The sequence below is a fragment of the Accipiter gentilis genome, chromosome 4, assembly GCF_929443795.1.
Source record: "Accipiter gentilis chromosome 4, bAccGen1.1, whole genome shotgun sequence".
NCBI lineage: Eukaryota > Metazoa > Chordata > Aves > Accipitriformes > Accipitridae > Astur > Astur gentilis.
In genome coordinates, this window is record NC_064883.1 from 46,692,546 (window position 1) to 46,709,297 (window position 16,752).

Here is a 16,752-nt window from a genome sequence, read left to right on the forward strand (position 1 = left end):
AAATTTTGGGGGGCAGGTGGAGGAGAAATAGGAACCATATTTCTAAGCTACTACTTGTGCAAAGGTGCTAATTTCTCTTTATGCTAAAATTAATCTTCGCTGTTAGGGGAAAACCAGCCTGGGATGGGGTGACAGTGGGAGGGGAGCAAGAAGCCAAATGTGCTGGGAAATTCAGAGAAGCCTTTGCATAATGCTCTTCTCCAGCAGCATGGGATAAGGCTGCTGGAATCTGCTGATGCCAACCCTTCTGTGCTCTTCGGGAGGTACAATCGAGCAGACAAAAACACATCCATGCAATAAATCCGGGCTTTTTCCGTCTTAAAAAGATGCACAAACTTCGGCATCCAGCCCTGTGTCATTGCCAGCACTCCGCCAGGCCACCCTCTCAAGAAATCCCTTTTCCAAGGGAAAAAGCAGGTTTTGAAATGTGCTTTAAGGGGAAATAGCAAGCGTGGCTTTGCACGCCTCTTGTGCCTTTCCATCAAAATCACTGTACCAGCGTGCAAGCCCCAGGCGAGCTCACCCCCCACTGACACCAGCCACGATGACGCCGGCCACGCCGGGGCTTTGAGGGTATCAAGAAGGGAGCAGATGATGCTCAGAAGCGCGTTGAACACACTCCGGAGGAAATAAAATACCCCAGTCGCCACCGGCACACGCGTTTCGCCAGGGCAAGTGGTGCCCCGCAGCCGGGAGACACCAGGAATAGCAGCAGCAGCTGTTGGATGGCCGGAGCTGCGATGCTGGTGGGTTTAATCTGTCTTGGAAAAGGTGCAGGGTGGGGAGGAGTATGGTAAAAAAATCCAAGGAATGTGGTTGCAATTTCAGGGTGGAAGCATCGTTACGGAGGCGGTGAGCAAGCTATGACCACCGGGGAATTCAACACGATTTCCATGACCAGGAAAAACCCAACCTTCAGGCAATTCTGGCCGAGAAGAATGAGATTTAGAGTTCTAAAGTGAGTAAGAACCACATCACTGTAAGGTCAGCCAAAGCTGTGCGGCCGGTGGTAATTTAGGAACGAGGTATTGATGGCTTCAGAGAAGTTTTGCACCTGAAAATAGGGATTTGGGGGTTTGAGTGAGCAGCAAAAACTCCTGGCAGAAGTAGCTGGCTCACGTCTGCCCCAAGGTGAAGCCCTTTGAGCATCATCCCAGTTCTCAGCACCTTTTTTATCCCAAACGTTTTGACTCTGGCATGTAAACGCCTGCCCACATCTACAGAAGCATCTTGCCTTGCTGCTCCCTTTGCAGTCGCAGGCACCGCCGAGACCCTTAAAAGTCCATAGAAAAAAGATTCCCAAGCTGCGAAGCACCAGCACTACATTTTCTCACTCAGAAGAGCCCAACCTTCTTCTCACCACTTTGTTCTCATTGAAGGGATGTTCCCCAGTATCTCCATGCTGGCCCTAAGCTTTAGCTCATACAGCTGCAGCAGCAAATCCTGCTGCAGCGCATGGGGATGCGCTTCACGGCTATTCCACATTAATAAAACCTCGCCTTAAAGCCTAAAATGAGGGTCTGTTTGCTAAATAGGTTCTCGTGTCTCACTCCACACACCGATATCCTTCAACAACAATTTGCAACCCGAATCCAGAAGCAACAGGCAAGTGCAGATAAACTAGGATCAACCCAAGGCAAGCACATGGCAAACCCTTCCCATCGAAGCAAAACGCACTGTAGAAAACAGGCAAATTAGGAATATTTGTTGTTCTTTCTGCCTGAGTCATCTGGAGTGTTCAGAAAGCTGCATGGGGTCAGTTCTTAATGCTTTTGCTGAGCACGATAAAGTGAGGTATCGGCCAGAGCAGGGCAGCGCAAGGTTGCTGCATGCTACTGAACCCGAAGCTCACCGAAGGGATCCAGCAAGCCCCAGCGATCCCAGGACACTCGCGTGTTTATGAATCCTCCCAGTGCCGTGACATATTTGCTCCTTTGCCTGCCAAGGATTCCAGAACCGCAGGGGATGCCAGCAGGGTACATGTGATGCCGACCCAGGGACAAAAATCATTTAAAAGGCTTTTCTGAATTTCTCTGCAGAAGTAAAGGCTCCTCAGCTGAGCGCCGTGTGCCAACTCTTAGTTCATTTTCTAATTAACTTTTTTACAGGGACATAAATATTTGTCAATAATATAGTTTAAGTGAAGTCGCCAGGAATCCCGGCTGAAGTACTTGGAGGCTTTACAGGGATTGGGTTAACCCTTACGATCCTGGCAGCACATGGGAAAGGTGATGGCAGCAGAGCGGGACGTTCCTGGGCATTGTAGGACAGACAATGCCTTCAGCACCCACAACAAAATCAGTCCTGGGTAGGTGGGTATCACCCAAGCATCGACAGAATTGCTCCCCGAGAGTTACAACCTGACAAACCTTTCTTTCCACAGCTCTTCTCTCTTCTTTTTAGGGAATCAGAAAGGTATATAGGGTAATTTATCTATAGGGGCTCAGCAACCGCTGCGCAGACTCTGCCCTCCCTGCTTTGCAAGGGCTGGCAGAGCTGGAAACCTGCACTGATGGCAGACGTGTCCTCCAAGGAGGCTCAGCCAAGTCCCCTCCTGCCAAGCACCAGGGTAGATGTGGCCGCAGAGGGACCTAACTGGAAATCAAGGCCCATTTGGAAAGCAGCTCCGTCCTCACAGGCGTTACCTTTGGCAGCAGGAGCAATGGAGATGCTGCAGCACTCACCAGGAAAGCAGAAAGGCAGCTGGTGGTGGAAGCCAACACAGAGCTCCCAGCTCCTCTGCTTCTGCTGCTGCACCGTTAGTTTTTCCTTTTTCAACGTTATTGCACCTCATGCCCCTTTTTTTGGCAAGTTGTAAGGTCACCTCCGCACATGAGGTTGCAATGATGCTTGGCATCCAGGGCAGAACTTTAGCTGCCCCCCAGGTAAGTCCTGCGTTCACCCAAGCTGCGGTCAGCACAGCCCGAGAGGTGAGCAAAGGAGCACCAGGGTCTTTACCAAGCCAGCACCCAGAAGGATGAGGAGGTGAGAACACAACGAAAATCTCTGCTCGACTATTTGTCACCAGGGCAAAACCTGGCAGCAACAAAGGGAAGCTGCTCTTCAGCAGCTACCGGGCAGCACTTCATCAGGTATTTCACAGTGGCAAGAGAAGAACAACTTAACTCTGTTAATTCTCTACCACTATTTTAAAGCACAAAAAAATGGTGGCGCCATGGTCAATATATAGCCGCTACAGCTTATCTTAGTTTGCTGCTGTCCCTCCATCACCCTCCCAAGTCAGTACCAACGCCAACAACAGCCCCGGCGTTCACTGCTCCTACTCTGCAGGACAGAATTATCCCCATGGTCTGTCCAAGAGACGTTAATGCTGAGTTTCTCTCGCTGACCCCCGTGCTTACCTTCATGGGGTTTTCGTCGTATGTTGGGGTCCCAAGGTCCATTTCAGCTTCGTGTTCAAGGCTGGCGTCATCCCCTGGGCTGTCCCAGGTAGGAGGGTCCCACTGGGTTTGCCTGGAGGAAGACAGACAGACCATTGTCACTCTTAAAAGTAACCGGTACCTGCTTATCAATTGCTCCATCAACTGGGACATCGCGTCTCCATCAGTCATCAAAACTCTTAACAGGGTTGTAACGCATGGCCCTATCTTGCTATTAATGATGAGGTTGAGTAGGCTTCCAAGGTGGAGGAGGCTAAAGCCGAGCAAGAAGAACTTAAAAAACGGAATTTGCATGATTTTCTAGCACTGACGACACTCAATGTGGGATCAAGGGAAGTTCGTCACAGGCATGAAATAAATAAAAAAAGGCAGTAAATAAAGAAGGTCAGTGATTCTGGCATGGAAAGATGGGAGACATCACAGCGGAGACCTTGGGAAAGGTACTGCTTCCTGCAGAGCAAGGGGCAGCCGTTGGTACCTTGAGCTAAGCGTTCAGCCACAGGTATCTCATCGTGGAAAGGACACAGACCACAGATCTTGAGAAAGACCACAGGAATGAGCAGGAGCTTGAAAGGATGGATGGGCAGATGACATGAAGCTCATCCATATGCTAGAAGAGGCTAAACGCAGGGCTAGAGCTCTTTTTGGCTCACTGCACGTGGGAAGCACCATTTCTGCAGAAACATCTCGGCTGAGATGGGAAAAGCCATCAGAGCCTGCTTGGGCTCAGCAGGCCAACAAGCAGGGAAAAGCCCCACCATGCTCAAACCACAGAAGGATGGGGAGAACTGGTCTGGATTTCCTCAAGGTGGGGAAGAGGGGAGCAGGCAGCCATCGGCATCTGAGAGCAAATACAGGATGGTGCCGGGGAGGAAAACCACAGACCAGGGCAGGAACACAACCAGGAGAAATGGGGGCCAGCAGGACAGACCGCTGTCTTTGCAGGACTAGGGCGAGCATGGGACTCTCCATCAGGTGAGAGGACTCACTCACAAACGGACTAAACAAGAGGGATGCAAAGGACAGATCTCCAGACCTCGTTAGGTTTGGATGTCACCTAACGTGGCAACTATTTTCCATCTCTAGACTCTGTGTGAAGCCCTGATGTGCACTCTTCAGCTCAATACAAAGAAATCCTGAAAGCCTGCATCAAAAGAAGCTGCCAGTTTGAGTTTCTCGAAGTTTCTGACCTGTATCAGAAACGCTGTCCCACTTCAGGGCTTTTTACTTTTCAGGATATGTTGGGGGGAAGAACGAAAGTCTTATTTCAATGAGCCCCAATGTGCTTCATCCTGCTACTTAATTCTCCAGATACTGCTGAATATCCCTGAGCTTGGACCACTATTAATTTGATTGGCAAGTAGAATGAAATATTAAAACAAGACAGCATATCAACAAGTAAGATTTGCTCTCCTCTACTGGCCTCATCCTTTTGGAAAATATACAGTTAAAAGAAGGATTGAAAGAAATCTTCCAGCATGTGTTCCTCAAAGAAGTTCAAGATTAATTATATTCAATTAGTGGCTTCTCGTGTAGCTGCAGAAGATGCACGGAGGAGGCATTCCTCGCCAAGGGGGAAGGCTCAGTTGCGTCTCCTCATCTCCTTGCAAGACTTCCAAACCACGGCACAAATCACAAATTCCTGCTCGACTGTTTTCTTTTTCTTCCTGGAGTTTGAAGGTCTTCTGCTCTGCCCTTGGTGCAACTCTTGATGTGTAAGGTAGCAGGAAGGAGTCCAAACAGGAGACTGAAAAGATCAATCGAAGCAGAGATATGTGCACAAGTAACAAAAACTGACATCAAGACAGTCAAGACATGGAAGAAAATACTCAGGCTTAACCCTTTAGAGAGATGGATCCCCATACAGAAAAAAAAGTCCTTTTCAGAAGTCTAAAATTCATGATACTCATTTTAGATAAGTTCACAGGTATTGATCCAAAAAACCTGGTGCCTTCCAAAACTGATCGCAAAGGTGTGGGAAAAACACTGGGAAACTCTATTTCTTGCTCCAGAACAGACCAGAGGTTTGAAGATGGAAAAAAATGAGGGTGAGAAAACAAACCCTTTGATGCTGCACACCACGGATCATGGCTGATCCCTGAGCCACCAAAGACCTCCTGTTCATACGGCATGCCCACCGCAATGCTCGCACGCATGTTAAAGCCTCCACAGATGGGGGGTTATTTGCCTGGCACCGCTGCCAGAGCCGCACGGGTGTTTCAGAGCGCAAGGGGCAGACAAGGTCTCTCTCCGCCTGTTAATTCTGCTGCCATTTCAGCACCATGTGGGGCATGGCGTGTTCTGGCAGAGCGATGGGAACCACAGATGATGTCAAAAATACTAAATCCAACTTGACCGAGATGCTGGGGAGAAAGATGTTGCTTTGATGGGATTTTTTTTTTTGCAATGCGATGTCAGAAGTGGAGCTCCTCACCACCGTGTTATCACACCGGGTTACAACTCAATGCACAGCTGGAGTCATCATTTGTAAGGAAATTGTTTGCCATCATCACACTTCTGCTTGCAGAAAATGGGGCTCTATCCCCAAGCCACATTTATGGAGATAAAGGAAAGGTTTTGAGCAATCTCAGCCTCCCACCCACCCAGCTAACGAGCAGCACCCCACCAGCTGCCTAACGAGACACCAAGGGCTGACCATCCATTTCTCTTACACCCAATCCCTTTGCTTGAGCCATCAAACTCCAAGCCCGAAGCAGCCATCACGCTTACCTTGTTATCACACTCACCTTGTTACCACATGGTAGTAGTAGATCTTCCCCTCTGGATCTCGGGCCGTTTTCCAGTTGGGTGGGAGGACGATTGTTTTGGGTTTTGGAGGGGATGGTGGAGGCAAGTCCAGGAGGTTATTGGTCACCACAAGCTCTGGCTGAAAATAGCACAAAAGGGATGAAGAGAAAGACATGAGTGGCTGTGAGCGTGGTCAGAGCAGCCCTGACAGCTCTTTCCCCCACAACAATGACTTTGTTGAAGTTAAAACTTAAAAACGACATTAGTGTTGGCCCAGGAAGTAGCAAGGACAGTATCCTTCTCTAGTTCTTCATCGAACATCCCAAGCACCCACTTGACTACACCCTGAGCTTGTAATACAGCCATTTTGCTACCCGTGCTCTTAAATCCTCTGTGGCGGATGCCATAACCACTATTTCTGATAGATGGGCTTCAGAAGTGAAAGCAGGACATGGAGCTCCCATATGCCCACCCGTACACAGCCTCCTCAGATGCACTGGCAGAAAGCCCGAACGCAACACGATCTGGGCTCAAAACCCCCAAAAATATGTCTGCTGCCCACATCCAGCCTGGACAGCAGCATCCCAAAGGCTGCCAGCATGCTACCACATGGGAAACTCCTCCGGCTGGTACCCCCAACACTTTCACAGAATCCAGAAGCCATGGCAAATCACGGAACCCAAAGCAGGTGTAGTAGACGAACACTCCCCATCTTTTCTGAGCCATCAAGCCTTACCTGCTGGATGGGCTGAGGCTGCCCAGCTGCGACGATCGTAGTTACTGCTGTCGGTGGCTGCACTATGACTCCCTGCGGATGAGCTGTGTAAATCTGCTGGCCCTGGATGTACTGGAGACCTGGCTGGGCATAACTCTGAAACAGAGCACAGGGAAGCACAAGTCAGCTTGCTTTACCAAAAAACCCTTCGCTGGAAGACAGGGTACAGCTTCCCTTACTGGGAATCAAACAGCAGAGGCAAGAAGAGTATAATAGTCCTCGAGGACTAGTGGAAGATAACATCCAAACCAAACAGCAATAACCAGTGACTGAGGCAGGGTTCAAGCAAACGAATTTCATATACAATTGGCCTACTTGCTATCCCAGGAGTTGTACGATTGCCTACATCTTGCTTTTAGGAAGAACTAGGCATTGCTGAATGCCAATACCCTTGTTAAGGAAGACAAAGTAAAAGGAGACCGCACTTCAGTATGGTCATTCAGAGCTCAAGGCTGAGCCTGATGGAAAGGGACATGTAATTTGGAGAAAACAGATAAAAAAAGTTGATCTGTTGGGTTTTTTGGTTGGTTTAAGTCATACAAGAGCTGGTAGCTCCAGACCCTGCTTCCAAAGGTCAACAGAAGGCAAGCTCTCACCTCCGCGTTTTACTGCTTACTTGGTCAGTGACAGTGGAAGCTCTTACACAGAAATATCCGTTCACCAGAATCAACAATCAAGAAAACAATCAAAAATAACTTTTATAAATAGGTTAAAAAAAGTCACTGCAAGCTGTGAACTCCTGCTTGGCCCCAACAATTACGACATATGGCATTTGTACACGGAAAATACCCTGCCTAAATGTGCTTTTGTCAGACTCTTGGATAGGAAGTTATCTGAGAAGTGTTACTTCAGCTTAATATTAGAGCAAAGTGGGATGCTCTCATATTAAGAACACTAGCAAAGACTGAGCAAATAAATTGTACCAGGCTGGTACTCTTCATTTTGTGGGTGTTTTGTGCCACACTGTGTCTGAAATGGAAATTACCTGTACAATCGGTGGGGTCGTCTGTGAGTAGGGGGATGTCACACCATAAACGGTCTGACAGGTCTGTCCTTGGTAATATATGGCTGGTTGGGACTGAGCTGGTGAGTACTGCTGTTGTACAGCTACAGTCTGCTGGCTGGAATCCCAGACTCCATAGCTCTGGCTCTGCACCGGTCCCGGTGCAGCCACGGGCAGGACGGCCACGTTGGGTTCTTGATGGACCACGGTATCGCTTTGTGCTACATACTGCGGAGTTGTAACCTCCATCGTTGTTGCTACATGTTGGACTACTGGTACCGGCTGAGGAGTAGTTAGGGTTGGTTCCACCGTGTGCCCAACCAAAGTCTGCGGGTGCTCATACGCTGCCGGCGAGCACATCGAATCCATGGTGGGCGTGGGCAGCAGCACCTTGCCAGCGTTGGGGTTGCTGGGGTCTACATAGGCTTGCATGGGGTAGCCAGGCGGGTAGCCAATAAAGCTGTGGTGGGGCGTGCCGTAGCCCATGGAGTCATAGGGCAGGGGGGACGTCATCCCCAGGTTTTGCAGTTGCTGTTGCTGTTTCTGGGCTTCCCGCTGGGCGACCTCCTGCTCAAACAGCTTCCTGCGCTCCTCTGTGGACAGCTTGTTGCGATCCTTAAGCCGGACTTTCTTCTTCGAAGATGCTGGTGTGTCATACCTGGGAGAGAAAGAAAAGAAAAGGCATTGTGAGACCTCAGAAACCTGCAGGTCCAGGGCTCCAGCAGTAAAAGGGCCATCACTGATGGTGGCAGACCTGGGGGTACCCAAATGCCCAACAGCCCCATCAACTCCTAAAAACATTCATTTGTTTTCAGCTGCTTGACCAACCATGGCAACACATAGAGAGGAGAAACACCCACTGGTCCTGCTCATGCATGAGCAAGGAGCCAGGGCAGAGGATGAGCTAAGTGGTGCCACTGGATTTACTCACTTCAGTTTGGTGCTGAAGCTAACAGAGATGCAAAGATGCAGCAGAGGTAGTGTGGAGGACCTGCTAGGCAGCACCAAGATACCCAGAGAGGGGAAGCAACATCTCCAGGACCAACAGGGAACCCAAGGAGAGGGCAGAATAAGCAGGGTGCCCCCAAACAGGCTGAGTACCCATGCTGGAGACCCTCTGTCATGGTTTCCCAAAGCAGGACCACTGAAGAACGGTTTTGGAAGAGGCTCTCCAAACAGAAAGCACAGCTCTCACCACAGCATCTTCACCCCCAAAGACCAGGCCAGCTCGGCGACGGGGAAAGCACCCCACCTTTCTCATCTAAAGACCCCGCCTTGGACACTGCGTGTTTGCAGACATGACAAAGAACAAGGGAATTACAAACAGCACGTCTCTGTTTAGAGTTATGCTATTTACTAGACCACAGATTCAGCTTAAAAAATAATAAAGTGTGGATGGATTTTTTAAATTCTTTTTTACAAATAAGAATTTTCATCCCGAGATGCAGAGCAGCTGGAGGGATTTTTCCAAGGAGTTAAAGAAGGAAAAAAAAAAAAAAAAGCCTAAGGACTTTGATCAAACCTCAACCATGGAAAATTTCAGATCAAAGGTGGATATTTTGAGAAGTTATGAGTGTGGTAAAACAGGGATTACAAGCAAAAATGCTTTGCAGCCCTAATATAATGGATTCTACAAAGCATTCAGTATATTCTCTATATACTCGCTTTATGTTCATGCGTTCCATTTACATATCAAAAGCACATTGCTACCAACAGATACACTTAAGATGTTCCCTCGCGTTCCCAGAGTAGCTGCAAGGATCTGTTAATGTGAACCTTATTGACGTGAAGAGTTCTATTTCAATAATTAAAGTCTTTCCTGGCACTGCCTGGAGAGTTTACACGAGAGGCAGCCGGCGTGAAGGGACGGGCAGAAGAAAACCCAGGGTTTAGCATCAAGCAAGCCAGCAATGCTCTTCTGTTTGCTCTGCTCCTCTTTCCACCTATTTTATTATTTAGTCTTATTAAATCCTCCATATAACCAAGGGGGACAGCCAGAGCGGGAAGAGCATCCTCAGGGAAGGATGCCAGCACCCCAGTCCTTCTCCTGGCGAGCACCACTCACTCATGAGGACATGGCTGCAGGATGGAAGAGCCAGAGCAGGCAACTCCTTGGCCACAAAAGAGCTTGTTCTATTTAAAATAACACAAAAAATATGCTATTTATTCCATCCTTCTTCGTATCTCTTGACACACCGCCGTTACTCAGCTCCACTTCTAGCCCCAGACCTCAGTGATGCTTCCATCCCCCAAATGGCTAATTACAGTAGTATAGATTTACATTACAGTATTATAGATTTACGTCTTATTTTTTATCCAGATGTTTTAAAGTTTCCCAGCACAACTCAATACGAGGACAAAACTCTCCTCGTCTGGCTGACTCACTACCCATTGTTCCCTAATTACTAACTGGCTTTAGATCCTATTTAAGAGGGACAACAGAAAACTGACTTCTTTAAAGGAAATTCCTCAGTATCCTTACTGCCTTTAACATGAGCTGAAGTCTCCCTGAAATGCAAGACGTGGAATATTTTCCTTCTCTGAATTAAGAAGCAACTTTCAAGGGAGGAAAACGAGCATCTGGTAGCAAGCAGCCGCTGATTCACGCACTGCGTTGGACCAGCCCTGCCACCACCATCACCTCTATCGCTCCTCCGGCCCCTGGGAAGGTTTGGCTGTGCCCGGTCACACGCTCGCGGGGTGCTGGGGAATAACCCTGGGAGCCAGCGCAGGCTCGGGCGCTCTAAAAGTGCTGAATCTATAGGAAAAGGAAAAGGCAGCTTTCGGTGGCTGCCAGGGTTGTTGCAGCGATCCAATTCTCGCTAAAATCCTGAAGAAAGCTAATAATTAAAAATATTTTTTGCTTCTGCTTGTTCCTTGAACTGGCCAACTCATTAAGACAAAAGACGTCTACATTTCAGTTATCTAGCCCTTATCCTTACTCTTCCAAACAGCCATCCCACCAGACCTTGTCAGCAGAAGTATTTCACGTGGAAGGGCACAACTTACAGTAGTGCAACACAAATGGGTTGCTTTCGTTTTCTACTTTCTTTTCAGCATCTGTGCGCACTGTAATTTAAAGTATTTTGTACTTTCACTGGAGCTTATAGACTTCATGCCTTGTTTCCCTAGACATCCTGCATTTAAAAATCTTTTTTTTTAATAAGATGTAAGTAAATTTGAAGTCCGCGCTCTCCCTTGTATCCATTACTTGCAAAACATATGCAGGGTAGGTGAGACTCCATCGGGCAACGGAGCACCCACAAAAAAGAAACACAAGGTAAAACCACCACAAGGTCTTTAAAGCTTAAGAGGTGCTTTCTCAGCCAAGGCAGCACGATGCCGCCATTCCCAGGGAAGACAGGAGACACGGCATCAGCTTGGTGGGGTCATACCTACCTGCACCACTTTCCTTGCACTCAATGGTTTGGGGGGATATTCACTCAGTCAAAGAAGTTGTTTTGTGTTTGAAATCCTGTTTGGCTTGGGTACTGCTAGCTCTTGTACAGGTACAGGCCTCCTCTAAGTTTAAGTTTAGAATAATCCCCACGTGCACTGGGGAGAGGTGGATTAGAAGAAGGGAATGGGTTTTGAAGGACTCAGAAGACATCTCTGCATTAGGAGGGCTATATCCCTCATTTCTGTGCAAGAGCTGGATATAGCTTCCCTTGTCACCCATCTAATTCCCAAAAAGTGCCTCAAGACAAAGGTGTAGGTTATCTGAAGACGAAGGTGTAGGTTATCCAAGAGGAGAGGCCACCTAACACCAAGGAGCCATCCAGCTCCAGCCAGGGAGTGCATCTCACCACACACATGGGATTCCTCTACAAAAAAATTTCCTTCCCCATCCCTGGGTGTTTTCAAAGATCACCAGAACCATTTTGCCCGGAGTTTTTACCCAGGACTACTGCAGATCCAACACTCCTAGCCCAGAGGTCAGATCCTCAGCCCTGCCACCACTGCCACCAGACAACTTGCCTGTCCTCCGGCCTCTTCGTTCCTCGCTCATACGCTGAAGATGGAGGGGACAACGAGTCTCTCCGTCTCTTCTTCTCTTTACTCTGGCTCTGCCTCTCGGGATCCCGCTCTCTGCTCAGGATGGGGTTCTTCGGAGTAGGAGTCTGATCCCTGTGGCCAGCTGTCTCTCTCCCACGGTCAGCTGTTGGGGAAAACAGGTAAAAGGGAGAGAACTTTCATAATTCAGAGTATTTCTAGCTCCCCTCTCTTGCAGTTTCAGTAGCTTCTGTCAGTCAACACCATCTTCATTCAAACAAGTTATAGGTTGCCCCATATCAGCCTCAGGGCTACATTTCCCATCACCCACTGCTTAGATTATCTTCCATATTTACAGGAGCTGTCTTCAAGGAGTAGGAATGCCAAGCTATGAAGGCAGAACATCTCTTGACAACCCAGACTGGGAAAATTAAGTGGTTTCATAGGAGCAGAGCGATACATGGGAAAACATGAGTACATACCACTGTTCTCCTTTTCTGCTTGACTCTTCTTCGGGATCCGGTACACCTCCTGCAAAGCAAGCCAGAAGCAGGGTCAGAGTTTCAGCCACTCACAAGAACAACCCCAATAACTATGGGGCTGCAAGAATCATAACATGGCACTAATAATTTAGCAATTCAATCACAATTTTAGAAGAAACCGAAAAAAAAGGGTCTCTATAAGCAAAGTTCTGGTTTTAGGCAAATTATTGCAGTGCTTTCTATATATTGCCTCTGATCAGCATTTCATGTTTGATGAGTTTGGGTGGCTTTTTGGGCCAAGTGCTACAAGCACTGCTGCAGGATGTAAGCTGGCCCTCCCACCCACATGCTACGAGTACCTGAACTTGCCAGAACAGCAAGCAAACGATTTTTGCAATTAAACAAGCCACCTTCCAGCTGCAAAATTGTGCTTTTCTACCTCTTATTTTGTCAGCCCTGGTGTTCCCACAGTGAGCACAGCCAGCACAGATTCCAGTTGAGTCTTGGTTTGTCGGGGTGTCTAAGGCCACTGATCCCTGCCCTGGCAAACACAGCTGAACACAGGCACCTGACCTGTCCTCTAACAACACCACAGCGATGTGCCTGTCTACCACCAGCGCCTGAAGACCTCTCGTTGTACCTGTCCTGGTCTTCAAGGCAGTTTCAGGCAGCCCTGCGCAGAGCAGGGAGTTGGACTCGATGATCCTTATGCGTCCCTTCCAACTTGAGATATTCTACGATTCTACGACAGCCGCAGTTTCACCACATTGGAGAAAACAGACACAGGGTCCACCACGTCTCCCATGATGTTCCCCAGATCCGACACTTGATGTTGGAGCACCTTGAGGGAAATGAGCAGGAGGCCATCTCCCAGGTCTGAGTAAACCCCTTTGACCAAGCACCTATCAAAGGCTGCTGAGATGGGCTACCAAGGACCACCACCCTTTCTCCTACGGCAGACAACTCCGCACCCCGCTACTTATCCTGCTCTGGGGTCCTCAGCACAGGAGAGACACGGACCTGTTGGAGCGGGTCCAGAGTGGGGGACACAAAGATGATCAGAGGGCTGGAACACCTCTCCTGTGAGAAAAGGCCGAGAGAGTTGGGGTTGTTCAGCCTGGAGAAGAGAAGGGTCCGGGGAGAACTTATTGCAGTGCTTCAGTACTTAAAAGGGGGCTTATAAGAAAGATGGGGACAGACTTTTTAGCAGGGCCTGTTGCGATAGGACAAGGGGTAATAGTTTTAAAGTAAAAGAAGGTAGATTCAGACTAGATCTAAGGAAGAAATTTTTGATAATGAGTGTGATAAAACACTGGAAGCAGTTGCCCAGAGAGGTGGTAGATGCCCCATCCCTGGAAACATTCAAGGCCAGGTTGGACGGGGCTCTGAGCCTGATCTAGTGGAAGATGTCCCTGCTCATGGCAGGGGGGTGGGACTAAATGACCTTTAAAGGTCCCTTCCAACCCAAACCATGCTTTGATTCTATGATTCTTTTTTATATCAAGCCATATCACCCAGCTGAGCACCAGGCACTAGCCCTTCGAAGACAAAGAAACTCACCTTTCCCATGCATTAAGCAGCCCCCTGCACCCAATGGCTTTTTATATCCACATTTTGGCTAAGAAAAATATATCTAGATTACATATATATAAGAAAAATATATTCTGAGTCCTGTGTTTCAGCCTAAGAAAATATATTTTCCTTTGGCCAAATAAATGAAAGAATAAGAAACCCTGTTGTGATCTGTTCACAACACAAGTGTTCAAAAGCACTACTGAAGGTTAAAAAAAAAGTGATTTGGGCCAAGGTTGGGGTTTTTTTTAATATTTTTGCTTCTCTGTGGAGCTTGAACACAACACAGCAAACATGCACAGTTTGAAGCATCTGCAAATACGCTATCATGTGCTGTGACCTCTTCCAACGCTAAGAGGCACTAGGAGTCTGTAAACAAGCCCTTTTTAAATTTTTCTTATTTATTTACACATTTGCTATGGATCGAAAGAGGCAGGAGCAGGAAAACCAGATCAGGACAGTCCAGAGCATAGGGGCGGGACACAGAAGCATCACTAGTGCTCCCCTTTCCCTGTAAACCCTTTTCTTTCTGCAGCCCAGGAGTGCTGCCCATGCCCATGCGGCTCAACCCAAGCCATGCCAAGCTGGGGAACCCCCCCTGACCATGAGGCAGCAGATCCACAGGGACCAGGGCAGGGAGGTAGACTTGTTGAGCCCACAGCCACCGCCTACGTGCTCTTAATGCCATAGGGGGCCAAGGGCTCAAAGCATGGTTACAACGCACATCCAATGCACCTTCTGCATCTCCAAGACCCCCAAGCCCAGCCCTTGCCGTGCCACCAAGCTCCAGCCTGGTTTTGGTCCCCTTCATGCCCCATCCCACTCGCAGCACTGAGGGAATTCTCCATTAAACACACTCAGGCTGTTACTCATTGCTTGTAGCATTTTTGACCTTCTAATATCGGAATGCTAGCACAATTCCTGGTACTAAGTCACGCATTTCAAACAAACCCATGTTTCTTCTGTCTGTGTTTCAAGGCAGGTCATGGTTCAGAAGCCTGAGCAGCACCCAGCTTAGCTCCAAGCCCGCTGGCAGAATAAACTGGGGAGAGGAGATTTCTGCTGACCTGTGGGGCTTATGTTACGCAGCTGGTATTTTAACTAGGTTTTGTGTGCCTTCCAAGGGTCTTTAGGGCATCCTCTGACCACCTCCTTTAATTATCCTATCTGAGCTTTAAGTGTATTGCATTAAAACCCCCCTGTGTCTACTTTCCGTCATTATTATTTGCAGTTACAACCTCTCAGCTGCACCCGCACAGCCCCTTGCCCGCACCACTGTCCCCTGAGATTTCTGCCCATGTTGGGTCGGTCCCCAAATGCCACCGACTCAGTCACCTGTGCCAGCCTCCTGGAAGAAACCGAGCCTTTAGCCCAGGATGATGGGGGGGATTGCAGCCACAGCAATGTCAGAGATTGAGCTGAAGAAAAGGTGCTGCTTTGCAACAGGAAATTACAAGACATGTCATAGCACTTTTGATTATTTATTGCTTTTCTGACCCGCCGGCAGCCCTGGGGTTATGCCTCTTGCTCCGTCCCGTTTGCAATCCAGGCAGAGACAGCACCGCAGGAAGAAAGGGGAGAAGAGGAGCCTCAAAGAAAGCAAGCGCCAAAGAAGGAATTTTGCTAATGCATTTTGCTAAGGCAATAGGTAATCCTTTGCAACCTCGAGTTAGTTGAGCCAGAAATCATTTCTCACATATATATGGATGGCACACTACATGTTGCTGAATGCCAAAAGCCATGTGAGCAGGAATAAATCATCAACACTGTCCTATTAACTTAATAAAACGGGACAGGACTTGAGAATGAAGATTCCTGGACCTATGGTCCTGGTCTTGCAAATGCTGGGACTGGGATGGCCACAGCTTTGTGCGACATCCTTGTTAAATGCCACTGGATTATGCAGCAACAATTATTTCGATGTCATGTTAAGCAACCACATAACACTACAGATTACAAAACAAGTTTTATTAGCACCACTGTGTTTTCAATTGTATTTTTAGTTGCAATACTCTGACACTCGAAGTGTAAATGACATGTAATCATATTAGAGATGCTAATGATCCTACAGTGCGTAGAATGTATAGAGAGGTTTTACAGCACTACTGACTGTCCAAGTGGTGGTAGCTTGGAAGAAAAAGCTTGCTTTTTTTAATTCCAGTTTGTATACAGCCCTTGCGCTGTTCCCTTCCTGAAGTAATATAGTAGTTCACAAGAACACCCAGTTATATGAAGCAGAATGTGATGAACCAGCTATTTTCTGGCTGAATATGACCACTATGGTCAGGCAAAAGGAAACAAGACCAAAGAAACAAACTATGAAAAATCAGAGAGGGAAAACGTGGGACATCCCTGATAGAGGTGGCAGCTGCATCCCAAAAAAAGACCATTAATTCATAAAAGATATACTCAGCGCTATACAAATAAGCTGTTCTGGTGCAGTGTGCTGAGATCCTGGCTTTCTCAGGGCAGGATTTGTGACTTCCTATGACAGGAGACGGAGCAAAGCCAAAACCTCGGTGAAGCCACCTCCCCAAGTCCACGACCATCAGAGCCTCCAAATGGTGTTAATTCTTCATACTCGATACGATGCCACATGCACTGATCATACCTTGATGCCCTGGGGGCAAAAACACTAAGGACCTTTCCTACAGCACTAAAATATCCTTTAATTTAGGGCATAGATGAGGCAGAGGGGAGAAAAAGATGTGTTAAACTGTTACTGAGGGAGTGAAGGCTGCTTCTAGTTGGGTATTTAAAGCTTCCCTATGCTCAGAC

General features: G+C 48.0%; 1 protein-coding gene across 3 annotated transcripts in view; it reads right to left on the reverse strand.

Moving 5' to 3' along the window:
• SETD2 (SET domain containing 2, histone lysine methyltransferase) overlaps positions 1–16,752 on the reverse strand; it is a 69,410-nt gene that overhangs the window by 4,824 nt on the left and 47,834 nt on the right. For 2 of the 3 annotated variants that reach the window (XM_049799271.1, XM_049799270.1), the window contains 6 exons: positions 12,403–12,451; positions 11,906–12,086; positions 7,910–8,585; positions 6,886–7,020; positions 6,149–6,288; positions 3,363–3,474 (listed from right to left, as the gene is read on the reverse strand). In XM_049799271.1, the coding sequence (XP_049655228.1) occupies positions 3,363–3,474; positions 6,149–6,288; positions 6,886–7,020; positions 7,910–8,585; positions 11,906–12,086; positions 12,403–12,451 (1,293 nt within the window). The other variant, XM_049799272.1, reaches the window with a different exon arrangement.